Source organism: Fukomys damarensis, unplaced genomic scaffold (genome assembly GCF_012274545.1).
Source record: "Fukomys damarensis isolate Sample0158 unplaced genomic scaffold, DMR_v1.0_HiC HiC_scaffold_2, whole genome shotgun sequence".
Taxonomy (NCBI): domain Eukaryota; kingdom Metazoa; phylum Chordata; class Mammalia; order Rodentia; family Bathyergidae; genus Fukomys; species Fukomys damarensis.
In genome coordinates this window covers 9652187-9679948 of record NW_022900914.1, presented here as the reverse complement: position 1 = coordinate 9679948, position 27762 = coordinate 9652187, and the positions used below count along the sequence as shown (strand labels likewise).

The window sequence follows — 27762 nt, the reverse complement described above, 5'->3', positions numbered from 1 at the left end:
TCCAAGTGCTCCTTGGTTAACCAGCCTGGGATCCTTTTTTACATTTTCCAGCCTGGATTACCTGGATAGCGTGAATTCCATCCCTCGGCCCAGATGAGGGAAGACTGGTGGATGTGAATTTCAGGCGTCTTAGAAATGGAAGTGACTAGAGGAGTGGGAACTGACAGGTAGGTGGGGAAAAGTGTGGTTTTAAACTCCTGGATTTAATGATTTCTCTTGACTGCAACATGGTCTTGAGCCTCAAGTGTAACCCTAGGATGTGTGATGTGGTTATCACACCCTTCAGTCCAGAGGAGGAGTAGGGAAAGGCACGTGCTCCCATTTTGCAGAGATAGAAATGGAAGCCTAGAAGAACTCTGAAACCCAGGGTGGGTCCTCTCTCCTGTCTTTCCAACAGGAGAGAAGATGAACTCTCACGAGAGGAGAGCAGGTAGGTCCTCATCTACAAGCTACAGCTCCTCTCATCCCCAGGCCCTTTCTCTTCTCCTGACAGCCTGGGACCTACCCCGACTCTGTGCAGAAGAAAACCTCTCATTTCTAGTTGTGCAGTCTTTAAGAGTTAGAGTACTTTTAGACCCAGGAGCTTTTTCAGAAGTGCTGTGAGCAAAGTGAAAGTGGTACTCTGAGACACTGGGCTTGGCCCCAAGGCTGCATATTAGTTGATGTTTCTGAGTTGTGGGGTTTATTTTTTCGGTACCAGGGATTGAACTCGGGTCCTTTTGTTTGCCAGGCAGGCAGTGGAAACACTCTGAGGTTCTTGACTCAGGCTGTCATCCCAGGCTTTGGGTCAGAGGGATGCTTAAAACATGGATAATATTTTATCTCCCTGGATTCTGTTTTTATTGAGGTGAAATGTACACAGCATATGATTTTTTAAAAAGTGAACAACTCAGTGGCGCTGAGTGAATCCACAATGATGCGACACCGCCACGTCCACTGCCAACACTTTTCATTCCTTCTGCCTGGGCTTCTGTGCAGAGCGAGAGGTAATCTGCATGAGGTGTCCAGGGCAGGGCCTTGGTCCTAGTAGGAGCTCAAGAAAAACACAGGCTCGACCTGTATTTTTAGACTCTCTAGGCTTCTCTGAGAAACCAAATGTATAACTAAGAATTACTGCCTAATTTATCACCCTGAGAAAATCAGGTCAAGGACATGTGACATATTCCCCCCCTCCAAAAAAAATAACAGGTCAAAATCACCCTCTTCAGGGACATTTTTCCTAGGTCTCTAAAGCAGCCAGAAACATCTATGTGGATGCCTCAGTACTTAATTGCACATTGTCACATAGTCTCTTCTTTTTGCCGTTTGTGATCTTGGCCAGGCTGTGACACACACAGCCATGGAGACTCTACAATACTCCCCATTGTCCTAGGTATAAAACAAAACAGGGATGGCAAACAGGGATGTGTTGGATAGAATTGGATAGCGGTCAGCCGGCTCCAAAACTTTAGCTACAACCTGGTGACCGGTATTTTCCTGACTTTTGAAACTGGGGCTTTGGTGAAGAGGAGGAGGAGGTTCATTTAGCGTGGGGTTGAGCTGCATCCGCAGGCAGCTGTGCCCAAGAGAGGACTGAGAGAGAGGCTGGGGCTCCCACACCTGTGTGCTCAGCAGGTGGAAGGTGAGGGCTGCAAGCAGGCTAAGCTGAAACGTAATGGCTTTGTCTTTATTAAATTTGCCAATTCTAGGAGCAGAGGCCTGAAAGAAGTCATGATGGTCGCTCTGGCTTCCTCTGTCACCAAGTGTTGAAGGCGGTGGCCAGAGCTGCTGCAGGGGTGTGGCTGGGGATCTGCTCCCGAGGGCCTAGAAGCTGGAATCAGGCGGGCTCGCCGGGGCTGCTTTCTCCTGGTATCTCCTGATGGCTGTCCACACGCTCACCACGAGGACACCAACGATGAGGCCACCTACTGCCGCCACTGGCACAGGCCAGGGAAATCCACTGGAGGCTTCTGCAGCCTGGTCTGGGAATGACGGACTGTTCCGAAGGGTGTAGAGGTAAGGGCTCTCCTGCAGAGGAGGACGGGGGGGTGAGAGGTCATTCACTTGTCTGTGTGCTTGGCCCCCAGCCCTGCTGAGCACAATAACCTCGCATGTTTTCACATCCCTCGCCTGGGTGAAGCTCCACCATTCACACGCACAGGAACCCACAAGGGTGGGGCTTTCTGGTCAACACCAGCCATGACCTCCCTGCAGTTTCTCCCTGGCATCTCCTTTCCTGGCAAATCAGTCTTTGAAAGATTGGGGACTGACAGGTGACAGTCGAAAGAGTCCTGGTGGCAGCTGGCAGAGCTCCCACCATGTACTCCAGATAGCTACTGGACACTGGTCACTACGTTTCCAGCCTCCCATCCGGGGAGTGCCGAGGGCCCAGGGGTAGTCGCTGCAGGAGAACATATGCTGCAGTGAGAAGGGGCAGGAGGGAGGCATCCGGTCTGCCTTCCCAGGTCCTTCTCTTCCTTTCCCCTGCACTTTCTCTCTCAGTGAACACTAATTAAGCACCTGCTCTGGGGGGTCACAGGCCAGGAGCCGAGCTGAGTGTCTGAGGGTTAAGATGGAAGATCTGCTATCATTGCCCAATAGGAAATGAGACATGTACAGAAACAACCAAACACAAAGGAGAAAGTGCAGAAGTGGAGAAGGGAGATCACCACAGGGGTGCATCTAGGTCAGGAATGCTAGAGAGACAGGGTGGAATCGCAACCTTGAAATAGCACCAGCTGGGCTCAGAAGGAGGTGAACATCTTCACAGGCAGAGAGGGAAGGTGAGCTACCAGGAGCAGATGACAGAAGTAAAAATCACGGGGCTCATCTAGGAAGTAGGTCCATCTGCCAGGAGTGTAGAGTGTATAACAGAGGGGCGTGGGCCTCCTCTCTGGACTCTGGGTTCTCGCAGTGGGGCCCAGGCAGGAATTTCAACAGCCTGACTTGAAAAGCTGGGGTTACTTTCTAGGAAGCAAACGTGGGAAGATGGAGAAGGGGCAGAAGAGAGCAGGAGAGACTGACTGGGGTGGTGTTGGGTCTAGGCGAGGGATGTGGGTATGGAGAGGGAGGAATGGACTTTGGGAACCGACACCAGGCCCAGCTCCTTTTATAGTGCCCGAAGAGCTCCCCGTACACGTCTAAGACCAGGACGCTCAGACCCTCACAGCAGTAAGGAATGGCTCCAGGCACCAGGCGCACGCTCATGAGCTGCCTGCCTGTATGGCTCCTTCACTTCGCTGAGGCTGTTGGACCTTCTCTCCTCTACTCAAGGGCTGCTCACACTCCAGGAGCTGGGCCATTTTAGTGGCAACAAGAAGGGGAGGGCTGAATAGAATGGTGGTGAGTGACATCAGTGGCCTCCAGAGGCTCCTTTGTGCCTCCAGGTGAGTGGACCCTCGCTTCCCCGCACCCAGCAGGACATTTACTCACAGGGGACGGGCACTTGAGTTTGGCTCGGCTGTGGGTGAAGTTGTTGAAGGTCGTCTTCTGTCCCACTGGTTCTAGCTGGAGAGAGAGAGAGAGAGAGAGAAAAAAAAGACATCTTGATTCCCTCCAAAGCTGGGAGAGCCGCCTCTGTTGAAGAAGTAGCTCACACCACATTCCCTCTTTTGAAGGGTTAGGTTGGAACCAGCGATGTGATGACATCCATGTTGGAATCCAGCAACCTTGGGACAGAACTGGAACTGGCTTCTGATTCACAGAGTGATGAGCCTGACTTTGTCCAAGCAGAAAAGAACCCCGAGTTGATGCCCCTGGATTTACTCAGGAGGACACCAAGGCCCAGGACACAGCGACCAGTCCAGAGTCCACGGCACTTTCTGGAAGAGGGGTAGGCAATGCCCATTGCTTGGTTCCCTTTGTGGGAGGCTATGATGGCAGACACAGGATTTTCAACTTTAATAATGGTGATAATCATATTTACTAACTTTTCCAAGTGCGTGAGGCTGGTCAATTTCAGGAAAACTTTGAAAATGTATTGGTTACCATGACACTCTTACTACAATTGGCTCGTCAACCTTAAGAAACTGGAATATTCTCACTCGAGCTGCTTTGCGTGTTTATCACACAGATGAAAAGATGCACTTGAAATATCTCCGGGGCTAATTGTGGTTTGCTGGGGGTTGTGCTAAATGTTTTCCATCTTGGGAACCTTTGGAACAAGCTGAAAGCTCCTCTTTAGCAGCGTCTTCAGCCAGTAGCCTGCCCCCGACCTGTGGCCCGTACAGGGAAAGACAGACCTGGCACTTTCACCTGGCCGCAGTCTCCGTCCAGAGTGTCTCGCCTCCACCCGTCCTACAGTCTGTTTCCTGCCCGATCCTGATCCTCAGGGACTGCCAGTGCTGAAGGCGAGTGGACTCTGTCCAAACTGGTGACCACACCCAGCCCATGACCTCACTTTGTCCTAAAACCGTTTGCACCCAGTCCTAAGTAACACAATTGAAGGAGGAAGGGCAGTTCTGGTCTTGGGAGAGATGCCAGGGTGACTCAGCTGAGCTCAGCGGGCAGATGGCTGGGTCCTGACTCTGCCCACAGTGACCATGCAGTGCCACACGGGCTACTTAACATCCCCAAGGTGGGCAACAGGTGTTAAAATGCTTCCCGGAAGCTCCAGGTATGGTGGTTGTGAGCATCCGATGAGGAGAGGTCAGAAAAGTGTGTGTGAGCTGGGGGTGGCTTACGTAAGACAGCGTCATTTCCACTTTCTTAAGCTGAGGAAATGTGATTGTGTTCTAGTGTAGCAGAACCACCGGGGCAGAATGGAGGCGAAAGGTCAGGCCAAAGATTCTCGGGGAAACTCCAGGAGTGAACTGGCACAGAGGAAGCTTGTGATTGGGCGAGCTGATGAGTGCCTTCATTTCTCCATTTCTCTTGCTCCTTCCCACTGGCTCCCATGTATCCCACCACCTCCCATTCCTTCACTTACTAGCTTTGCTGTGTTGGCTGTTGCTCCCTGAGACTTCCTGAGAGTTTCCTGTAGTCGCTGCCTGCCCAGGCCAACCTTCCTCTCTCCTGCCCATTTCAATTGGTCTGTAGTCTCCATCACTTGATGGCAGTCAAGGTCACTGATGACCTCTGTGTGGCCAGATCTCTTCAGCAGTGCCTGTCCAAGGTGAGTCCCCCCTCAAAACACTGCCACTCTGGGACCCTACATACTCTCTTCTGTTCTAGAATGAATGAATTCCCTGGGGCTTGATAATAGCCATTCTGACTCGGTCAGGTGGAACCTCAGTATAGTTTTGTTTCGCATTTCCTTGACACCTAAAGATTTATTGGGCATTTTTAATCCTACAGTTTTTTTGTAACACATCAATGCTGCTAACCCCATTTTTATTTTTTAATCTCCAGCCTGCCCTCATCTGTGAGTTCCAGGCTCCTGTATGTAACAACTCCCCTGATAGCTCCGTGTGGCTGTCTGAAAGGTAGTTCCCGCATCCCATGTCTAAAATAGAACTTGATTTTCCCTACAGGTGATGAATTTCTACCAGTCAACCATCCGCTCAACTTCTCAGTCCGCCCAAAGCAAGAAACCCTCCTTTGTTCCTCTTTTTCCTCTCCTCCCAACCACATCCTAACTCTGACCAGAAGCCGCCTCCTGTCCTCCCCTTGCACCCTCACACTTCAGCCAGAGGGCAAAGCAGAGCACAGCGCTCCCGTGTCTGGAGCCAGCCAGGGATCTGGCCCTTGCCTGCCCCTCTGACCTCTTCACTGCCCTCTGGTCTTGCTAGCCTGGAGGTTCCCCAGGCACTTCAAACCCATTCCTGAGTTCGGGCCCACATGGATCTAATTTCCTCTCCCTGGAACACGGTGGCCCCGGACTCCTGCCTGCCTAGCAAACTCTTGCCATTTGGTTCTTAGTTCACTTGTCCTGTCTTCTGAGTCCTTGATCTATAGCCTATCTCCCTGCTTGACCTCTATTTTGTAAAGCCCTGAACATGGTCAGACCCTGTTGACTTGGTGACTTTTCCCCACTTTCCCTCCTGGAGTCGGGATGGTGCTGTCCTTTACTGTGGACTCCCTGGTTCCTGGAACAGCCCCAACCCTGTAGCAATAGTGCATAAATAGCTGTGGAGTGAATGGATGGAGGAAGGAAAGCCAACTAGACTTGAAGACTTGAGGTGGAAAGTGCAAGCAGAAAAGATCTAGAGTGGCTGCAGGAAGCAGAGCTGTTCTTTCCAACCTTTCCTCAACTGGACACTGTAGGTACTGACGCTGCAGGCAGAGTGCAGTGGATCTGGCGACTACCAGCCTATCCTGGAGATTCAGGCAGTCCTGGCAGGAACTGGTGCCTGAGCTCGTATTGCTAGTATTGAGGGTAGGCAAGGAGGTGAGAAGGACAATCCAAGATGAGATAAAGAACAAGTGCAAGCACACAGAGGCACGAGACTACACGGATGGTTCAGGAACCTGCGGGAGTTACCAGACTGCAAAGAGGAAGCAGACACTGGTGTGTATGGTGGCCCAAGAGGCCTTGCATGCTGCGCTAAGGGCCCGGCCCGTCTCCTCTGGAGGTGGGAGCCTTGGAACTCTGAAGGGCGGGGTGGGGGTGGCCTGGTCAGGTCTTCTTTTCTAAAGACTAGATCTAAGAGTGGTTCATAAGTCCTGCATGTTAAAATCACCTGGGAAAAAATTTTTAAATGCTAAACCCAGGATCCACCCCAGACCAATTAAATCAGAATCTCCCATGATAAGAACAGTCAGGCATTGCTTTTTTAAAAGTATTCTTATTTTTTTGGTTTTGTTTTGTTTTTTGAGACTGGGTCTCTCTATGTAGTTGAGACTGATCTGGAACTCACTGGGTAGCCCAGGCTGGTCTCGATCTCACAGTGATCCTGCTGCCTCAGTCTCCCAAGTGCTGGGATTACAGGCCTGTGCCACCACGCCTGGCTCTTAAAGTATTCGTTATGGAAGTTAATACATAGAAACAAGGAGAGAGAAATCACAAGTGAGCAGCTGATCATTTTGATAAAGTAAACACATTAACCTTTCACCAATAAGCAGAATATTATCGGTACTCGGAAGCCAGGCCCCAACTTCATCTAATCCCGTCCATTCCCAGTAAAAGGGACCAATATACTGATTCCTAACACCATATGGTGAGCTGCTTGCCTTTGAATTTTGTATTTATTTGCCTGTTACTGAAGTTTGCGTATTCTCCTTGCCTAAGCTGTTCCAACGTTTTATTCATTCTACTGTGGGTGGGCATTTTGGGAGTTTCTAGTTTGGGGCTACATAGCAATGCTGCTATGAAACTTCTTGTATGTATCTTCTGATGGAAACAGGTATACCTTTCTGTCAGAGATCTATCAGGAGTGAAATCATTGGGTCTCAGGAAATACATATACTCAGTATTATTAGCTATGCCAAAGAGCTTTCAAGTGGTTTGGGACCCACTGCTTTTAAAAGTCCCCAGATGATTTTAATATGCAGCCAGAGCACAGAGTCGCTGTCCTAAGGGCTGTAAGTCTGGAGAGAAGAGGACAATTAGAAGTAACGATTAGCTGGGGGTAGGATTTCTAGAGCAGAGAGAAGGCATCAGTGGAGGGATAGGCCTCGGAAAAAGGAGGAAAAAGCCTTTCTCTTAAAAACATCTCCTGGTATTGCTGGTACTTCTGGCTTTGCCTTTGCAAAGGTCTCTGGAGAAGGAGGTACGAGCTATTAAGAGGAGGGGTAAGAGAAGAAATAGTTTAAAGTGCATTTGTTGCCCCAGTGTAGGGTACCCTGGGAACATCCGCCAAAGCCTGCAGACACTATGTCATAGGACTCAATCGTGAGACATGAATTCACTGGCTGTGTATGCGTTTATCAGGTTGGGAGCGGAGGGGAGGCTGATGCTGTGGCCAGGACACTAGGCAAAGACACGGACAACCTGGCCCCTCGCGTCTGCTGTACCACTAACCAGCTGTGTGATGCTGGGCAAACTACTTCACATCTGTCTTTTAATCACAAAATGCTCCAGCTAGACAACCTCTCAGGCTGTTGGGGCTGGAATCCATCTGTTATTTATCTGATGTCACTGTAGGGGTGAAATTCCAGTAAGGAGGAGTTTGAGAAAGTTGGCACAATGCCGCGTAGCTTTGTGTCTCAGACAGTTTGGGATGAAAACACTGAACTCTGTAATTATTTCCCCAAATTATATAGCACAGGATAAAGAAACTGTTGGATGAGTTTAGTTTTGTTTTTCTTTGTTTTTGTTTAAGTGTGGGGTAAGGCTGAGACAGTGTCTGGGCAGTCTTGTCCCCAAAGGGCTCCATGGTGGTGTCCACCTTTTCTTTTCATATCTAAAGCTCTCCTTCCTATCTGTAGGAAATAAAAGCCTCTCTGCTGGATGAATGGGAAGAACTGTTGAGATGGTTGGAACTACACTGTTAATGCAGATGGTGTGTGTGTGTCTATCTGTCATGTCTGAGTCATCAGTGGGGCCATTGCATTCCAGGAGACTCTTAGAGGGTCTCAACTTTAAGCAGGCTTAGAATACCACCCAGGTAGGAAGGCTAGAAAATCTGGAAGGAAAGCCCAACAGATTAGCTTTCCTGGCTCTTCTTAGAATCTATTGATTCCTCTGAGGTCTTGGGGTGAAATGGGTCCCTACTCATTGGGAAGATTTGATTGGTTGACTATATTGGGTATTGAACCCAGGGCCTTTGCACTGAGCTATATCTTCAACCCTTTTACATTCCTAAGTTTTGAGACAGGGCCTTGTTAAATTGCCCAGGTGGGACTTGAACTTGCAATCAGGAATGTGTCACCATGGCCAGCTTTGAAGTGATTTTAAAAGGAAAGAAGACATATGATTTAGCTACTGAAGGACAACTTGACTTTAAAACAAACTATAAAAGAAATCTAACTGGCCTTAGAAATTATATTGTGTAAACTTTAAAAAATACTGTGGGGATATTTTGGTGGCAATTCAGAGTCCTGGGTGAAAGAGCATGATGGAAATTTTTACAAGTGGGCAGATAGATGATGTCAGCAGAAGGAAAACCCCAGGACAGCACAAGTCGAGGAAAGCTGAGTTTGCATTTATATAGGCCAAAGATAAAACCTGCTCACATGCTGCTCCGAGAAGAGGTGACTAGGGAGGAGGAGGTGTAGCTAAGGAGAAAGTCAGCATTTGTGAGTCAGCGGAGGAAGACACTGGACACACTGGATGAGCTGACAGGCGTGGGAATATCTGCACAGCGGTGGTTGGCAGAAACACCACAGGCTTGAAATTGCAATAGAACAAGCAGAAGTGCAGACTGTTTAGTCACCATGGGACCAACAGGGGAACACACAGGTCAGGGCAGGGACTGGGTTACATGCTGAGCCTAGATCAAAGGAAGCTACCGGATTGGGAAGGTGTCTCATTTAATCTGAGCAAGAGGATACAGGTATTGGGGGACCAGCCAAGTACTGCAGACACAGCCGACCATTCAGCAGCCAGTAGCCAGCCACAGAGGGCAGAGGAGCAGACAAGACCAGGTGTCCTTGTGGACCCTGGGTTGCGTGCTTTCTTCATGCGGCCCCCTTTCCCCATTGGAAAGGACTGGAATGGGTCTGTGACTGAGCTCTGTGGATCTTTTCTTTTTTCTGTCTAAAGAAATAATAGCCGGGAGTGTGCTGAGATCGGAGTGCTGGGAGGCCGATAGGGCTGATACGTGTTGAAAGCTAATTACTGTGCTGGCTGCTGTGTACACTTGATCTCAGCTAATTTTCTGTATCATTTTCGCTGTTCATAGATGTTAATAGAGACAGCCAGAGCGATCACTTGCCCAAGGTTACACAGTGAGGGGGAGGAAACTAGAATTTTTAGTCTATCTGATTGCAAAGTTATCCTCTTGAAGAGCCTGGGCATTACTGACAGTTGCACGTACACGTGCGCATTTTGAAAACAATACATCAGGACAAAATACGACACCATTCTGAGCCTTGGGGGAAAAAGGAGCCACGTTAGTAGGTTTGTCACCGTGGGAGTCATTAACCTGTGTGCCCTTGACACGAGTCTGCCGAGTGCTGAGCCACTCACCATGTTGTTCCAGAGCGCAATGGCCATTTCCGCGTGACCGCGTTCTGAGAAGTGGAGACAGTCTTCAGAGAAGAAGGTGATGTCAGTGGTCCCAAGCTGTGGTCAGAGACAAGGAGGTTACAGTCCTGACAGCGCTGGTTTCCCCCCAGAAGGTGCCCCAGGCATTTCTCTTTTTGTCCTTTCAACACTGCTGCCAACTGGTGGGAAACCAAATTTTGTAACTTAAGACATGAATTGCAGCTACCCCACAGTCTACCCCTTTTCTGCCCTGAAAGTTGAAAAATGATGATATCGTCAAGAAGCTTTTCCTTTCTGTCCTAACCCAGTGAATACGAGTGGCTTGGCCACTACTGATTCTCTCTCTTTCCGAGTCTGCCTTCATTCTAATCATAACAAAAAAGGCAGAAAAAGCAATGCTTGGGAGCCCAAACATGGCAATAAAAGCCCATTTGGGTGAAGAAAATGCACCCATCACCCAAGCAAAGGCTGCACACACAAGCCTCCCAGCCAGGCCTGCAGCTCACCTCATTCAGTGGGATGAGAGTGTTCTGGAAGAAAGGCTGCACCACAACTGCGAAGTCCTCACGCTGCATGTACTTCTGCTGGTAGGAGAACCTGGAGATGCCACTCTGGGGGTGGGATAGGCTGCTTAGGATTGGATAGGCTCTATTCCTGATGCCTTGGCTTGTGACTACTGTCAACCCACCCTAGACAAAGGTGCCTTTAAGGACCCACACTCGCATCCCTCCTGCATCCTTCACTTAGCACCTGCATCCCAAAGCCTCTGCTAGCTGTCAGGGTCAGAGTTGAACCCAGAGGTCCTGGTTAGAGGAACCCAGTGTGCATCCACCCCTCCAAGTGCAAGGCCCAGCATACTGAGGCCTGGTAGCCCCAGCTCAGATGGGGAGCATCTCAGCACCAGCCCCCCAGCGTGTCCATGCCCTTTGGTGGATGAGAGTCCATGGCTGCTGGATTTGTTTAGTGCCAAAGTATGGAATGTAAAGGGAGTAGGCTAGATGTACTTTTCCTTGAGTTTGTCATCCATCTGGGAAAAGGAGACAAGATACAAAAACATAAGAACCATAGAGGGCTCTGGGGTCCATCACCTGCACACTGAGCTTGATTTGAAGAGAAGCTCGAGAGCAGGAAGAAGACTTGCTCCTGAGCGGAGATGGATCATGCCCAAAGAGGGAAGAACTGGAGCAGAGGTACACATGAGCAGGAGGTGGAGGAGGAAGGACGTGAAGAGGTAGGAGGCAGGGGCAGTGGCTGCCATCCCTCCTCTCGTGCGTCGAGGCATGGCTCAAATTACATGGAGTCCACTCTGGGGCCAAGTGCTATCTATATCTGCTCTGGAAAGACCACTCTCAGCTTCCACTTTGGGACCTCTCCCTGCACCCTTTCTTGGCTTGCCGTTCAATTAACCTGGACCAATGTTTTGGGGGCAGCTATCTGTCTTTTAGGGAGTGGCTTACTATCAAGCCCTGCTGAACGCACAAGTTCTGAGTCCTTGCTTGGGGAGTCCATGAGGGTGCTCCTAATGGAGGGAGGAGGAGGAGGATGGCGAGGCTCACCTGGAGGTTCCAGTTCACTTTCTTCAGCTCTTGCATCACCGGAGAGTCTGGAAAGTGTCTGAGGCAACTGCAGTTTCTCCTGGGAGATGAGATAACTCTGGGGTGAGGATCCCCGGGACAGCCGGGCTCTGTCCTTCTGGGCGGCTGACTCTTGACACAGGGCCCACAAGTAGGCCCACAGCATACACTTGCTGATGCTTGGGCCCAGAAAGTCACAGAGCTGTGCTTGTTGGAGAAGTTGGCCCCTGACCTGGGTCTCCTCCTGCGTGGCTGCCCTCTCCCTTTCTTCTTCCCATGCCTGTGCCCCTGGGGATTCTGTACGTGAGAGGAGCTGGAGTTTGGGGAAGACCACCATTGCTTTGGGTACGGAATCACCCTTCCTCCTCCCGAGCCTCTCGTGTCAGCTCTACCTCTGAGTGTTTATGAATCTTCCCTCAGGGCTCCTGCATGGGAACTCTGTTGGGACATCAAGGAGAGCCAACAAGCTTGGCACTGAGAAGACATTCCCCCTGGGGGTTCCAACAGCTGCACGTAGCTGGCCACCGTCACATCACAGCCATTTAACTTCAAATAGGGACCACTCAGCCACCTGCAGAATCTCCTCCCCACAGCCATAGCCACACCATCTCAGGGAGCCCCTCTGGCCTCGAAAGATAGCATCTTCCTGCTAGTGTCCCACTGACCTTCGGGAAATTTTAGCCCTGGATAGGAACTCTTGCCTTGCCTCTAGGCCCAGCTTTTTAAAGATGAAATAAAACTTATTTCCTGAGAGCCTGCCCTCAAGTATTTCCTCTCAGCATCACATCTACCTTACAAGGAAGGTATCGTCCCTACTTATAGGTGAGGCACAAAAGACTGACGAGGAGACTGTGCAAAGTCCCGTAACTTTTCAGTGGCAGAACCAGGATTTGAGGACAGGTGGAACTGTCCCCAAAGTTCATTGTTCTGTGCTGACTTTCAGCAGGGAGAGGGACTCACCAAGGTTGGACTTTGGACTCACAGAAATGGTGAGGAGCATTCTGGATCATTTGGGCTGCTTCGTTTTCAGAAAAAGCATATTGGGACCCAGAGAAATGAAAGGACTTGCATACAGTAGACATTCATTAATGGAGAGGCGTCTACTCAGTGATTTTTACTCCCATCTACCCTCCGAATAGGTCCACCCTGCTCTGCCTGGATGCTCTCCTGTGGTGCCCATGGGTCCCGCCCTCCCCAGGCCCCTTGAACACCTCCCCACGACCTGCTTACTTACTGAGCCGCCAGCAGCACAGCGCACTGCCCGCCTTGGCCCTGGTGCAGGCTGGCCAGCTCCATGACCTCCACCACATTAATGAAAGCCCGCGGAAGCTGCAGGAACAGAGGTGGGGAGAGGATACTGACTACTGCTGGAGGAGCAAGGGGGGATTTGCTTTGTGTGTGTGTGTGTGTGTGGTGCTGGGGAGTGAACTCAGGGCTTCGTACTTGCTAGGCAAGTACTTTCCCAGCCAGCTCCATCCCCAACCCGTACAGCATAATCTTTAATCTAGCTTCACCCTCTTCAGTTTTACTGAGGCCCCGAGAGAGGTGTTTGATCTCACTGATTCTTCTTTGATGCCCCACTTTGTCATTTGGGAAGCCCAGAGACATCCCGTGGTTAGTGAGCCGCAGGGTCTCGCTGAAAACCTGGTGACTCCAGGGATGAGCTCTGCTACTGTAAAACCCAGGCCTGGAATCAGTTAGAATGGCCTCTGCAGAGGGGCTGAGGGCCACGCTTGGTGGGCTCTGCTATGCACGTCTCATTGACACAATGTGCCTAATGCACCCAGGGGGGGGACCCTCCTCCCAAGAGGTGGGCTGCTACGTCTTCCTACCTTCTCATAGAAGATGTCCAGGGCCTGCTGGATGTGCTGGACATACTCTTCGGTTAAGGGGTCTGCCTGTGAAGGAAAAAGGGGGGCTCTCTTCGGCCTCTGGGTTCTAAGAGACAGCCTTGGGGGCTTGGGTCGAGGAGGGGACAGAGTTGGGTGGCCTCTGGCCAGTCCTCATTGAGGGCTGACCAGAGTCCCCACTAGCAGTCCTCCCATGACCCCTAGGCTAGAGATGATCACAATTCCCACCCCGCCCTCGTCCACACACTCTCAACCCCAACCACAGAGTCTTACAGTGCTGCACCAGGCCCAGCTGTCACCTGACCTCAGCCTTCTCTAGCCACTCACAGGGCCCCTGATAGCCACATTCGTTTTCCCCAAGGCTTTGGGCCATGCCGGTCCCAGTGCCTGGAATCCTTTGCTCTCTCGCATCCTCCTCACTTCTGCACCTTGTAATTTGGCCAAGACTGTTTCTCCTCTTTTCCATCTCCCCATCTTGCAGCTGATTACAGGTGTCCCAAAGTACCCTGGGTGATGTGATGGGGTACAGGGTAGGTGCTCAGTAAAAGCTTCCTGATGATTCTCAGGGCTTTGCTTTATAGTGTGAGGAAGTTAGTCATATTTTTAGATAGGGTTGGGCTCCTTAGGAGGTGTCAAGAAGACTGATCCCAGAGGGTGGGTGATGCCTGAAGTCCTCAAGCCAAACAGAAAGATGTATGTCTGAGAGAGGGAGGCGCTGGGAAGCTGCTCCAGACACTGGGGCAGTAGACAGAACTGCAGGTGCTGTGTGTTCAATCCTGGCTCACTGCTGGACACAAAAAGGGCCTTGCAGATACCTGATCGTGGGTGATCACAGCTACCAGAAAGGGTGCCGAGATTCCGGCTGGGAGCGGACACAAGATGACAGTCACGCCGAAGAGTTAGAGCGTGAGCTGAGGGACACATGTCTTCAAGAGCCTGCCCCTCCCTCCTTCCTCTGGGCCCCTGTTACAAGAACACGCTCTCAGGAGGACAGACCTGCTGTTCTCGTGGCTGACAGGTGTGCTGGGACTGCAGGGGCATTTCCCTACATCACATGCCCACAGGTAGCCCCGGGACTACCTGAGTTTAAATTAACTTTGCAGTCCAGGACACGGTAATATTTAAATCCTCAAGAGTTGGATCCCTGCTACCTCTCAAGTCTGGGCAGTAAGAGAGGACCCAGGGGAAGAGGCTAGGAGGGAGAGGGAGGGAGAACCAGGCATTTTAAGATTCAGAAAACATCCTACATTCTTCCTTTCTTACCAGGCTATAATTTGAATCCATGAACAAAAGAGGGCCCAGGGCTTGAGAGACAGTGCAGCAAGAATAAGAAAGAAAGAGAGAGAGAGAGAGAGAGAGAGAGAGAGAGAGAGAGAGAGTGAGAGAGTGTGAGAGTGTGAGAGAGTGTGAGTGTAAAAAACACAAGGAGCCATAAATGCCTCCTCCCCCAGCCGGTGACTGACAAACATTCGACGATAACCTGAGTCAGGGCAGCTGCCTTTTTCTGGCCAAATAAAATACAGGATGTCTCCAATTTGGAACAGGATGTATTCCAAAAAGTTAGAGCTTCCAGCAGGTTCTAAGTCTGGACATGTTTCCCCATAGAAACACCAAGAGTGGGGCTAGATTCCCAGGCTGGCCGGCTGAAGCTGGTTAACTCCTGAGCACCCAGAAGGGCTGTGAGCCCTACTATTAGGCTGGGTTCCACTTTATCCAGCCCCATTTATGAGGGTGTTTTGCCTCACCACCTCCCGCTGCCAAAACAGGGCAGGGCCTTTCAGGCAGCCACAGAAGAGAGACTCGCCGGTCACCTAGCTGCAGACCAGGGACCGGTATTTGTGTGTTCGAGAAGGGCCACCTCCTCAGCCGTGCTGGAAGAGTGGGTGGGTCGCAGTCAACCCAGGCAGGAGGGAAGGTCTAGCCTCGGCTGCTGTGCGAACCAGAGGCCATCTGGGCAGAGTCCCAGGCAGGTGTGACTCCCGTGAAGGAGGAATGTGAGATGGAGTCAGGACCCTGGGCAAGGAGGATGACAGAGGTCGTTATCTTTGTTCTCAGGTCCCCAGTGGAGTTGGGTAGAGGCCTACCGGATTCTCGCAGTACTGACACAAGTCGTTGCTGCCAATGAAGAGAGTGACCAGCTTCCAGTCTGTCTCCGGGTTGATCTCCTGAGGGGGAAGACCCCGAGTTTAGCCCTGGGGAGGGGGTACGTGCAGCTGGCACTCAGTAGACTACCCAGACAGCTCCTCAGGCACCTTTCATCCGCTTTGCATCATGGGAGAGAAGGTAAAAGTGGGGTCTCCCTATCTTCCTGGTGCCTGGGAGGAGGAAGCTTCACAGAGAAGCAGGGTGCTTTCCCTTTGCAATGCATTTCCCTGAGCCCGTAATGGGCCTAGAGGATTAGCAGCCTTGGAAATAGGAACTAAGGCCTTCAAAGGAGCCAGCAGAAACGATGCCTCTAGAAGCCAGGGCACAGTGCTGACTCAGACACGTTCCCCGGGGCTCGCTCAGGGGAGGGAGAGGTAGGTAAGAGGGTGGCAGGGACCTAGAGGTGAGGTGGGGTCGGGCCGGGCAGGCAGGACAGCTCTCTAGCAGTGGTTTCCCACTCAGCCACCACCATAACAGGAGTCCTGCCAGTAGCTCCATTCCAAGACATAAACAGAGAGTATCTTAAAAAATGTGTGAGCAAGAAGTATCAGAGGCTGGGTGAGCGGGAAGCCTATCTTTAGCACCCTGAGTTTACACAATAGGGCTCTGGGAAGCTGACTCGGGTGAAGGGGCCAACACCATGATTTAGGCTGACCCTCTGCTCCTCTCTGCTCTCCCATAGTTGGCCCTACAGGCAGGGGTGGCAGGGGTGCCAGGGGAGCCCTTGTATCCCCCCCACATAGAAGGTGAGCTGGGACAGTAGGGCTGTCGCGGGACCCTGCCACCTCCCCAGCCGATATGGCACCTTTTGGGGGCAGCCCAGGGGTCTGTACTCACAGTGCTGGTTTTCATTCGCTCTACCAGGTCTCGGGCCTGGGCTGGCATGTCCCTGGGCAGGGGAAGAAAAGGGGCATCAGAGTGGCTCAGGAGGGCTCCAGCTGCGGTCTCGGGTCAAGAAAGAGCAGTGCTTAGGGTTGAGTAATGTTCTACAAAGGTTCTTTCCAGAACGTGTGGACAGGCTGTCTGCTCTCCAGAGTCCCAACCTCGTCCTAATCAGACCTGTCATGGACCATGGGGACACACACTCATCCAGCGCCTGCCACCATTACCTGCATCCAGGGCCAGGCCTCGTTGGCCATTTGAGTGGGAAATGGTCACCCTCCCTCTCAGGGACTTTCTGTACTAACTACATCCTCAGGAGTTATCATTCATTGCTAGCTAAGCCTGTGCCTTTCTCATCCACTTGTCTGTTTAAAAAACAACCTTTGGCCATTCTTTTAAGATTATGGTACACAGTGTATTAACTATTCTTTTCTAATTATTTTGTTCTGAAATGTTGGTTTTATGGAAGAGTGTTTTTTTAAAAATAGTTATTAATATCCACTTGGATTGCATGAAACAAAAATTTAAAAAAGAAAATAACCTTTTGCGTATGACTTTTTTAACTTTAACCATTCTGTTCCTCTTCTTTGTAGTTTTTTTTTTACACTGTTCCCTATCTTCTTACGTTTTGTTTTTTTATGCCCCTGCAACAAAACTGGATTAGTTCTTCCTTCATCCCTTAGATATCTGCATAAATAAGACATTGCTATTTGGTGTTCTCGAGATATCTATGCCAATGAAATACTATTCAGCAATAAAAAGGGGATGAGCTGTGGCTATACTCAAGAGTATGGATGAATCACCTTGTCTCAAAATAATTTCACTGGATGAAATAAGTCAGATCCACCCACTGCCAAGAGCACATATTCTTTGATTCCATTTATATAAAATTCCAGGGAATTCAAACTAACCTACAGTAACAAAAAGCAGGTTAGTAGTTGCCTAGGGCCTGGGGACGGGTAGAGACAGGGACGGAAGGAGAGATTATAAAGAGGAAATTACAAGGAAGCCTCTGTGGGTGATGGATGTCTTTTATTGTGACGGGGGTGATGGTGCCACAGGCACGGACGTATGTCAAGTCTTATCAAATTGTATGCTTTTACTGTGTGTACTTTATTGTGGTCAATAAAGCTGTTTCTTAAAAAGGATATGGATATGAGTAATGAAGTCAGCAATGGGCACACCATCAATGGAATCTCCCCTGACAAAGCCGAAACAGAAGTAACTGGTACAGGATAGCCATTTAAAACCTTTGTGTAAGCCGGGTATCGATCAAGCCCCAGTCCTGCCTTGTTTCTCACTAAGGAGAGTGTGTACATCTGCAATCATATCCTGAATGGTGCATCAGACAGCTACAAGGCAAGCCTGTCCCGGGCAGAGGTGACCACCAAAGTACCTACTACCACTTTTCATGGATCCAAGACCCGACTAAAGGAACTCACGGGCGATAGACAAGCCCTCGAGAGCAGCAGGGAGTTGGGGAATGTCTACCTCCTGCCTCTTCCTAGCCAGCTTCCCATCCTTCAGACCAAGTCCTGCAAAGCCATGAGCCTTTGCCCTGTGCTCACACGTCTCTAGTTCCTCCATTTCCTTGTTCATTCCAGGGCTCAGGGCTTCTTTCACCTCCGCTGTGTGAGCTTAGGGTGCTGAATTCTGCCTGCTGGCCTGACTCCTTTCATCTGGTAGAGCAGGAGGTTGGGGTCACTGACTCCAGGCATCCGGGCTTATTTTCATTCGCTCCATCAAGTCCTGGACTGGGGATATCCGTATTGAGACTGCCCGGTTCTGTTTTCCTAACTGTACTCTCTGACTCGGTATCAATTTATTCCAGACTGCAGTGTTGCCATATACAACACTCACTTTGCCCAGAAGTTTCTGTTTGCTTAGTGTCCTTCACTAGATCGCTCTGTGTACACAAGTTTATGCCTAGGTTCTTCTGTCTCCCTTAGTAACCACCTAGGCCTCAGTCCTCCGCAGGTGTTGATTCTTGCTTATCAGTTGATGGAAGGGGCATTAGCTGTTGAATAAACCTTGAAATTAAATTCAACCTTATTCACGCTGAGGAACAAGAGTGGAGCCAAAGGAAAGTCACAGGGCAGTTCTCTAACCCTACTCACTTAGGTCGATGCCTTATTCTTGTTTCCCCTGACACTGGACATCAGAGATGGCTGCAGATCTCGGCTACCTCTTTTGCCCCTGACCTTGATCTGGGACAGGCTGAGCAGCGGGAGAATAGACGTGGCAGTGAGAGAAGGGAATTGAAAAAGGAACTTGAATCCCAACCAACCGACTGAGACATCTCTGCTTACCAAAGCTTGGGCTGAGCAACAACAACAACAATAACTAATTGGATATGATTATAGTAGCCCCACAGAGCCCAATATTTTGTATAGAAATATTAGCCCTTCCTGCTGAGTGGAGGAACTGACATGGCTTCCTGTTGCTCAGAGACTGAAACAGTGCTTGAGGCCCACTTGCGGCTTCGCAAAGGAATGTTCCCTGTAAACAGAGTGAGTCAAGCCAGTGTCGTTTCCCTGGTGACCTGAGCATAGCAGAACTCCTACAAAGCAAATACCCAGCACGCTCCATGCAGAAAATCAATGATCCCAGTCAGGCATTTCAGCTTTAATTATCTGCGCTGTTGTGAACAACAGAGATCTCCGTGAAAACAAACAAGCCAGTGCCGAGCTATTTGGAGGGTCCTAACACCCAACAACTCCCCACTGTCAGAGCATAGCCTTTTGCAGGCAAAGACTCGAGGATCTGAGGCAAGGTAGGAAGGAAAGGAAGGCAGGCAGACAGCTACAGGGACACACAGACTCTTTCGTGGTGCTGAGAGCTGCCCTGCATGTGTGACAGGGGCCTCCCAGGGACAGGAGGTGGCATCAGCAGGGACAGTGCCTGGGGCAGGGAGATGGGTTCCTCCTGCTGCCTTGGAGAGGCTATAGCATCATGGCGGTTAGCGCTGCATTCACCATCACACCCCGGCTGGTCTGATAACCAGCAAGTAACCTTGGCTGTGTAGGAACCCAGCTGAACCTCAGTGTCCTCCTCATACTGTCCATGTCCAAAGGGGTAGGAATTACTCGAGGTAATCCACATGGAGGGTCTGGCACAGGGCTAGTGCACAGAATTGCTCTGTGCACAGCTGTCAGGGCCCATCTGGGACCAGACTCTCCTCCTGCCCACTCCCACTTCCCACCCAGATCGCTCCCTCCACATTCACCCAAGTACCCAGCACACTCACTGAGCTCTGGCCCCTTCCACTGCTACGTTGAATCCCTGTGTCTTCTCCAAGGTACCGGTGGAGAATCCAAGGATGGAAGGGTTGAACTTCTTTAGAATGTCTTCAGAGGGGGACAAGGCAGAGAGTGCAGGTGAGAGAAGCCCCAAGAACTCAGGGGGGCTGCACAGGTGTGGGGCAGGAGGGTTCTGGTCTTTCTGGGACGGACTGATTTCCCTCTCTGCATGTAGCCCGCTCTTCCCTTTCCCGGGGCAGAAGGCCCCCGGCTTCAGTGAGGGTAATGACAGCCACAGTGACAGTACTTCTTGGTGCTGGCTACTTACTGGGCAGTGTGGTGTGGGTCTCCAAGGCCCCGTCTCCTCCAATGCTGGGAAGAGCAAATGTATTTGTTAAAGTCACCCTGGCCTGCTGCTGTTGTGTGCAGTCACAGCAGAGTTTCTGCTCCTGGAAGATCATTCCTATCGCTCTCAGGGCTCCACAAACATCATGGAGTCATGGTGCGTCTTGGAGCTGGGCTCTAGAGACCCCACTTCACCCCTGGAGGCAGAAGAGGGGAGACACACTGCCTTCGGGAGAGCAAGCACGGCCAATAGGGAATGAGCTGAGAGCATCCTTACCTCCAGGAGAGCCCCCTCCAGGATATGTACAGGTCGCTGGAGTTGCTCGGTCGAGCTCCCACTGCTGTCTGTGAAAAGCAAAGAGAAGCTCCCAGGCTGCTCCTCGGTCGGGAGGCAGGGCTGGGATAGGGCCTGGATTTGCCTTTTCTGAAAATGGCACCAGTTCTTCTGCAGGCCACCTGAAGCTCTGGGTTGTCACATTCTTCTCCTCAGACCTCTACCAACAACCAGGAACCAGATTGTTGCCGATTCTTTATCCCCAGTCTGCTGTCTTTTTTTTCCTTTGCTCTCTTTGCCGTGATCCTGGCTGAGTCTCTTGTCTCCCTGCCATGGAAAATACTCTGCCTCCTTGCTGGCCTCATGGTCTCGTGTCTCTGTTCATCTCCCAGCAACAGGGCTGCCACCTGCCCCTCTGAACACATCTCTCTGTGGACTCTCGGGCCCTTCAATATGTTTCCCTTACCTTGAGGCTCAAGGGCAGGAAACATCACCAATATGGACACCATCATCTGATGTCTACTTTCCTTTCCCCCATTTACTTCCTCCATCCGTGTCACACACAACTTTCAGGTCTAGGCACATTGATCTGTCTCTATTTCCCAAGCACAAGGGCCTCAAGTGGCTCTGCCCCAGTCCCCACCCACTCCATTCTTCCCAGAATTCCGAGTGTCCTCCTTTCTAGACCCTAAACCCCGAATTCATTCTCTAAGGTGCTCTTCAGTTCCTACTTCCTCTATAAAGCTTTCTCTGTGTGATCTGTCTTAAAATTCTTCTTTGAAATTTACAGAAGTAACACATGTTCAACAACCAGTGAAACAATGCAAAGAATTTTAAAAATTGAATAATCTACTCCCACCTTACGAATCTCATTGCAGAATCCACATCCCACCCCCAAACCCCACCAGGGCAAAATCATGGTTATAAGCCTGGTGTGCTCCCTTCCATAGATTTCTAATGTCATACCAAAGTCAAAGCACCTTTACACCTGTGGGAGTGACTTTGTTTCCTCAGAAATGGACACTGTATTTTGAAAGTCCTGTAATGCCACCCACGTGATCACACATCTCTTTCTGAACACATTTCTTTTGTCCTGGCCAGATAGGTGTTTGGAGGGCTCTGACTGCTGACTGACCTTTTCTTCCCCACCGCCAGAAATGCTGGAGCACCAGGCACCCAGCAATAGCTAAACAGTAGGCTAATGCAATCCATTCATCAGGATATTGCTAGGGGCCAGGCACTGGGCTCCTGCTGTCACGTGGGTTGGGGGCACGCACCAGGCAAGGTGTGGGTGAGACTCTTTGTGTCTGGGTCAGTGGTGCCCCACAAAGGCAGGCAACTTGAACAAATGCCACAACACATGGATGACATGCCTAGGAAACTGCTTCTCCCCAGGGTACAGAGGCCCTCATGGAGGGTGGAGTTTAAGCAGAGCTGGGGAGGGTGGAGGGGCAGGCACGTGCTTAGGTGCCGGCCCTCAACACCAAGTGCAGAGCCAACGCTGAGAAGAGCTGGCCCCTCACAGGGCCCAAGCACCTTGTTCCCCTGGGCCGTGGCTTAGTACTCACAGTCAGCGAGTCACCCAGGGCTGCAACCACTTTGATGTCTGCTGGTCGGAGCTCGTGGACTACAGGAGACAGGCAAGAGCAGAGATGGTTGGGCCAATCAAAGTATGAACTTTCCCTGGGCCTGCAACTCCACTCCAGTCCCCAGGTCCCCAGGGCTCTTATTTCTAGCCTAAGGCTTTAGCAATGTTGCCCCTTTCACTTTTTAGAGCAACCAAGCCACCGAAGGTCGTGGGCTCGATGGATCTCATACTTCCTGAGAGGAGCCAGAAAAGTTTCAGCGGCCTAGGAAGCTAGGGCCCCAACTCCTGAGTGCACCCACTTCACTGGGCAGGGAAGCCTGAGGGGCTGCCACTGGGACTAGGAGACAAAAGTGTGATTCGGAGAAGAGGCCCATGTTCCTCCTTGCGGGAGCCCAGTGGTGGCCAGGGGCTGGCTCCTGCGGGCCTCCCAGGATCTAGTATGCATTACAAGGGCCTGCTGGAAGGCCTGCTGGAAGTTCCAGAGGGGGTGTGAAGAGCCCCCCAGACCCATTGCAAGGCTCTTCGGAGAGGAAGAGGTGCTGTTTTCACTCACCTGAGGTGGGTATGCTATTGGAAGGATTCCATTCTGTGCACAAGAAGTCACTGCCCCAGTTCTAAATCGAAAGAGAAGACAAAAGGCCAACCCTCATTGAGCAGAGTGTTGGCTCAAGAAGAGCCAGCTAAGAGGGGTTTTGGTGGAGCCTAGAATACATTGCTGCAGGGGTTCACGAGAGGGAAAGAGTAGTTCCTTGTAGGTGGCCTAGAGGAAAACTGGAGGAGAGAAATGGGTGGCTGCCTACTCCATAGACCCCCCGCCCACACACAGGTACACACACAGATGCACACAACTCTTCCCATCCTGACTCATCTCTACTCAGATGGCACCAGCAGTTGCCCCAGGGGGAAAGGGGGAAAAGCAGTGAATTGTCCCTGGAGGAACAGGGGGTGAGTGCCGGATACAGTGGACCCTTGACTTTCAAACTCAATTTGTTCCCAAGGGCTGGTTGTAACTCAAGTTAGTCAGTTGAAAGCTCAGGCTCCTCTACACAGCCTTCAAAGTCTCTCCTGTACACAGGCAGAGCTCAGTGTCCTTGGAGAAACATTGGCCCAGGATTTCTCAATTAACCCCACCCAGGAAAGGATATTGTAATGTTCCTTCCACAACTCTCTAAGGGTTAAATCTGTATCTGAGACCACCTGGAAGCACAAGCGGCCAGCATTTGGGTCATAATTCAAGACTTTGTTTATAAGTTAAAACCAGAATTCCAATTATAACCCAAGTTGTTTGTATGTCGGGGTGGTTATAACTTGAGGGTCCACTGAATAAGAGATTATAGGCATGCCTTTGTGTGGATTTTTTGTTTGTTTGTTTTTTTGTTTTTTGAGACAGGGTCTCACTATGTACTTGAGACTGACCTGGAACTCACTATGTAGCCCAGGCTGGTCTCGAACTCACAGCGATCCTCCTGCCTCAGCCTCCCAAGAGCTGGTATTACAGGCATGCGCCACCACACCTGGCTTTGTGTTGTTAACATTAGGCCAATTTGCTCTAATATCAATACTAGGACCTACGCAATCATTAGTTAAAATATTTTTAGGAAAATAAATTTTTACGAGTGCAAAAACCCTGGTTTCTGCATCTTTTCTGTGTATAATTTTGCATATTTGACAGAAGAGCCACCAATTCCTCGTATGTTTATACACAAATGCCTATAGCCCTACCTACTGTAGATCAACTTTGCCTGGCTGTAATTCAGGGCATACTTTCCAGGTGCTCAGGGAGCGGGTAGGAGTAGGAAGCCAAAGGCACAGAAATGGTTAGTACCAGAAAGCAGGTAGGGACCTGAAGCTGTTCCCCAAATCCCAAATCTCTCTTGCTGGGTGTACAGAGGCCCTCACTGATGAGCTGCTTCCCTAGAAGTGAACTGTCATTGGCTTTGCAAGCTCAGTCACCTGGTCAGGCAGGTGACGGCAAAGACAAGCTTTGTTAAAATCTCCCTATCACGGGCGAGTGAAAAGGAATCTTTTAAATATTATTTGCTCATTCCAGTGGGATTTAGTGTATTCCAAGAGATTGCTCAGTTCACTATACCAACAGATTTCTTCTTCTGTTTAGAAGCTTTACTGAAATAAAGAATAGACTTGTGGGCAGATGACAACAAATACTCTGAAATACACATCAAAAAACTAGACAGCCATCAGCACCTTAAAAATATCTCCAATCACTGGGGGTTCAGAGACAAGCACATTCCATGCCGATTAACAGACACAGCCTGGAACTTGAGCACGATCACCTGTCACAGGGTTGATGGCCACCACCCTGAGTGAGCTGCAAATTTATGAGCTGGCTTTTCATATTACAAGTTGGAGTCTGCCTCTGAGCTCACGATGGCTGCCTGAAGAGCCAGCAGTTGGTGTGTGGGAAAGGAACAACTCCCCACACCACTGGTTACAGAGGAGGTCTCAAGGATCCGTGGTGCTGGGACATCTTGGATGGCAAGACAAGAGTGTAGCTAAGGGCAGCACAACTCCCACAGAAAACTCCTATAGAGGCAAAAATTAACCCATGGGAAGAAACAAACGTCCCATTAATCAATGAGCTGTTCCCACTCGTCTCTTGTTCCCTTGTTGCCAGGACCTTGCTTGCCTCAGTGCTCTCCGCTCCACTACTCCCTGCACCGCTGCTCACCCCTTCTAGAAGCTGCAGGCTCAATAAATAGTGGCAAGCTCCAGGAGGCGGTGTCTTAGCCAGGTAAGAGCTTTGACTGTCCTGGGCCCCCATTTATGCGTTAAGATCTTGTCTCTTTTTAATTCTGCCGCCGTACCCTTGGTCGGGTGATTGGGGGTCTGATCAGCCCCCAGTAAAGGGAAGAACCACATGTTGTGTCCTAAACCAGGGCTTCCCAGCCCCCTGGGATCTTGTACCAGCAGAGTCTGATTCGGTAGAATCAGGACAACACCCACTATGCTGCATTTCTGACAAGTTCCCAGGTAAGAATGCGATTGCCTGTCTGTGGCTACTTTAGCTGTTTCTAAGCCTAGGATTTTATTTTAAACTCTTCCAGCAGTGGAAGCAAGGATCCATGAGCATGAAGATCTAAGAAGTAAGGCCTAGACTCACTCTGCTTACCACTGTCTACCAATAATTAGGGTAGCACCTCCCATGTGCACCCAGGAAATGTGAAATAAATGAATGCTGATTGATAAGATGCAGTTGACATTTCAATTATGATGGGATTCGGCCACTGGGCTGAACCAGGACAAGACTCCACTGGGCTAATGCTAGCCAGAAAGAATCCAAGCTGAAGAGCACAGCTCTCAGCCATGAGGTTGTTATTGCTAATACCCCAGAGTGTAGCAAGTGTTCTTCAATAATTCCCTATAGGTTGGTCTTAACTCTTCATTTGGCTTAGAAAAAGTTATTCCCTAAGCACCGATCTCCAATCCATTCTCCACATAGTCATCACAGAGATTTCTTAAAGATGCAGACCAAGCCTGCATTCCCAGCACCCTGGGAGGCTGAGGCAGGAGGATAGAAGGTTCAAGCCCAGCCTAGGCAGCTAAGTGACCTAGCAGGCCCCTTTCTCAAAACTTTACAAAAGGCCTGGGATGTAGCTCAGTATGAAGGCTCAGTATCACCACGCATGCGTGAATGAAGTGAACCAGATCATATCACCTTCTCCTAAAACCTCCAATGGCTTCCCGTCTGAGCGCCAACCTTCTTGCTCAGGAATTCAAGCTCTGTGTGATGTGACCCTGAGCGGCCTTCTGATTTCATTTCCTATTACTCTCCGTCTGTTCAGTCCCCTCCCTTCTCTTCCTCAAATACACAGAATTCGGCCCCCTTCTGAGCCTTTGTGATCCCTGGCCTTTCTGTTTGGGACTGTGTTTCTGGCCAGCATCTTTTCATCTTGAGCTAAGCTCAGAGCGCCTCCCTTCAAAGCGGCACAGACCCCATGGCATGTCTAAATTGTCCACCCTTCCCCGACCCATCATTCTCAGATCAGCCTCCTCTGAGCTGTTGTTGCTATGTGAAATGACTGTTTTTAGCTGTTTGCTGGATCCCTTCCAAAGCAGATTATGAACTTCATGAGAGTTGGGACCTGTCCGGTCTACTTCTCTAACCTCCTGGAATAGTGCCTGGCACATAGCAGAGCCTCAGTAAGTGGTTGCGGCATCTATCGCCCCAGGTAAGGACCATGTCTGATCTCTCTCAGTCCCCCACCCCCAGGGCCTAGCATTAGACTGGTGTGAAACTGGTTTGAAACCATGGTTCTAGAGCTGAAACTGGCAGTTGAACTGCTGTCCTGGTGGCCCACAGACACAGGCCTACACCAGGGCTGTCTTGCAAGGTTGGTGTGGTTCAGGATCCTGCAAGGCCATCTTGGGAGTAGCAGTCCCTAAATCCCTGGGTTCTGAATGCTCAGAGAGAAACAACTGACTTGAACCAAGGTGGCCTCGGGATCTGAGCGGATGGATACGGGGCAGCTTCCTGTTGGGTGTGGCCCCTGGCCCTGAGACTCTTTCCCACTCAGCTTCCACCTTCCGGAAGCCGATGGCACACGGTGCCCACTGCTTCCGCTCTGCCCCTTCTTGAAGGGCTGAGCTGCCTCACCAGGAACTATGTCGGTGAGCCACAGGATTGCAAAGGTCCAAGGCAGCTGATGCATAGGCGCTTCCTCTCATTGGTCCCTGACGTTAGGTAGGCAACTTGGGAAGACGTTAGGACAGTGCTGGGCCTCGCAGTCCAGGAGTCTTTTTGTACATCCCAATTCCCATGATGTCAGAAGAGAACATTTCTGTTTAAGTCAACGTTCTGAAGCCTAAGCCACACCACACAGATCCCTGGCAGGTGAACACGGCTTGTGTCCAAAAGAAACAGACATGAGTCAGGGGTTACCTCAATGGCTGGCTTGGTGGGGTACGTGTAGTTACTATTCCGGGGGGTTCTCAGGAAGGGCTCCTCCTACAGGAGAAAAGAATCCACACAGAAGGGTTATCTGACAGTACCAAAGATTGCATAAGAACTAACAATCCTGCTGTCTAGATTTAACGTGGTTCTTCTGCATTTAAGTAGAAGGAACTGTGTAAGCATAATTTCATTCATTCCCTAGAGGGCTTTAGGGAACAGCTCTGCAGGGATGCACACTGAAAGGCTTAAGAAGGGTTTCACTGTCTTCCAGTCTGGGTTTTTGTTTTCACCCTGGCAACCACACATCTCCTAATTCTCAGATTTACCTCTTTTCTTTCCTTTGTAATTTCTCTGGTATGAGATTCACTTTTTTTCCCTTTTCTAGGAAGTGTTACGATTATCATATTTTATCACCTGTGACTGTTTTTCTTTCTGCCTCCTTTGAACCATATCCTCTTTTGGTTGGTTTCTTATGCTTTGGGACTCTTTTTTGTGTGCGCGTGAAATATACTTTTCATTCTCTACTTACCTATCTGTTTCACAATCAGTTTTCATACAAGCCCAGTCTAGACTCCAAGTCTACCTCATTGCAGGTGACGGGGTTATCAAAGGAGGAGGAAGAAAGTATGCAAAGCAGAAATGGTGGAAGCTAGCTAAGGAGAAAAAGGAAAAAGGAGAGGAAAGCAAGATCAAGTTAGTATGACTCAGATCAGGAAATATCAAAGTGGGCACAGAGCTGGGAACCCTCATAAAACACCCTTGTGGGGGAGAAAGGCCATAGTCTGAACATTTTGGAATAAGAAAACCAAATGTTGAAAAAGAAGCCTTAGAGATAAATTCCAGGGGTTGAAAATTGACTACTTGGGTAAACTCCACCAGGGGAGGTTTTAATCCACTGAGGAGGCATGAGGGAGAGGAGAAGGGAGGAGGAGGAGGAGGAGGAGGAG

General features: G+C 50.2%; 1 protein-coding gene across 4 annotated transcripts in view; it reads right to left on the bottom strand.

The window, feature by feature from the left end:
* Window positions 1–919: 919 nt before the first annotated feature.
* Plb1 (phospholipase B1) overlaps window positions 920–27762 on the bottom strand; it is a 126761-nt gene continuing 99918 nt past the window's right edge. Inside the window, exons 43-57 of one of the 4 annotated variants that reach the window (XM_033763419.1) lie at window positions 26804–26869; window positions 22457–22517; window positions 21884–21942; window positions 20319–20386; window positions 20025–20068; window positions 19705–19804; window positions 16413–16464; window positions 15515–15595; window positions 13413–13478; window positions 12815–12909; window positions 11563–11641; window positions 10513–10617; window positions 9989–10084; window positions 3412–3486; window positions 920–2007 (exon numbers count right to left, since the gene is read on the bottom strand). In XM_033763419.1, coding sequence (XP_033619310.1) covers window positions 1804–2007; window positions 3412–3486; window positions 9989–10084; window positions 10513–10617; window positions 11563–11641; window positions 12815–12909; window positions 13413–13478; window positions 15515–15595; window positions 16413–16464; window positions 19705–19804; window positions 20025–20068; window positions 20319–20386; window positions 21884–21942; window positions 22457–22517; window positions 26804–26869 — 1251 coding nt within the window. In that variant the 3' untranslated portion in view covers window positions 920–1803. The remainder of the gene's footprint in view (window positions 2008–3411; window positions 3487–9988; window positions 10085–10512; window positions 10618–11562; window positions 11642–12814; window positions 12910–13412; window positions 13479–15514; window positions 15596–16412; window positions 16465–19704; window positions 19805–20024; window positions 20069–20318; window positions 20387–21883; window positions 21943–22456; window positions 22518–26803; window positions 26870–27762) is intronic. The other 3 variants (XM_010604704.3, XM_033763420.1, XM_033763421.1) reach the window with 3 other exon arrangements.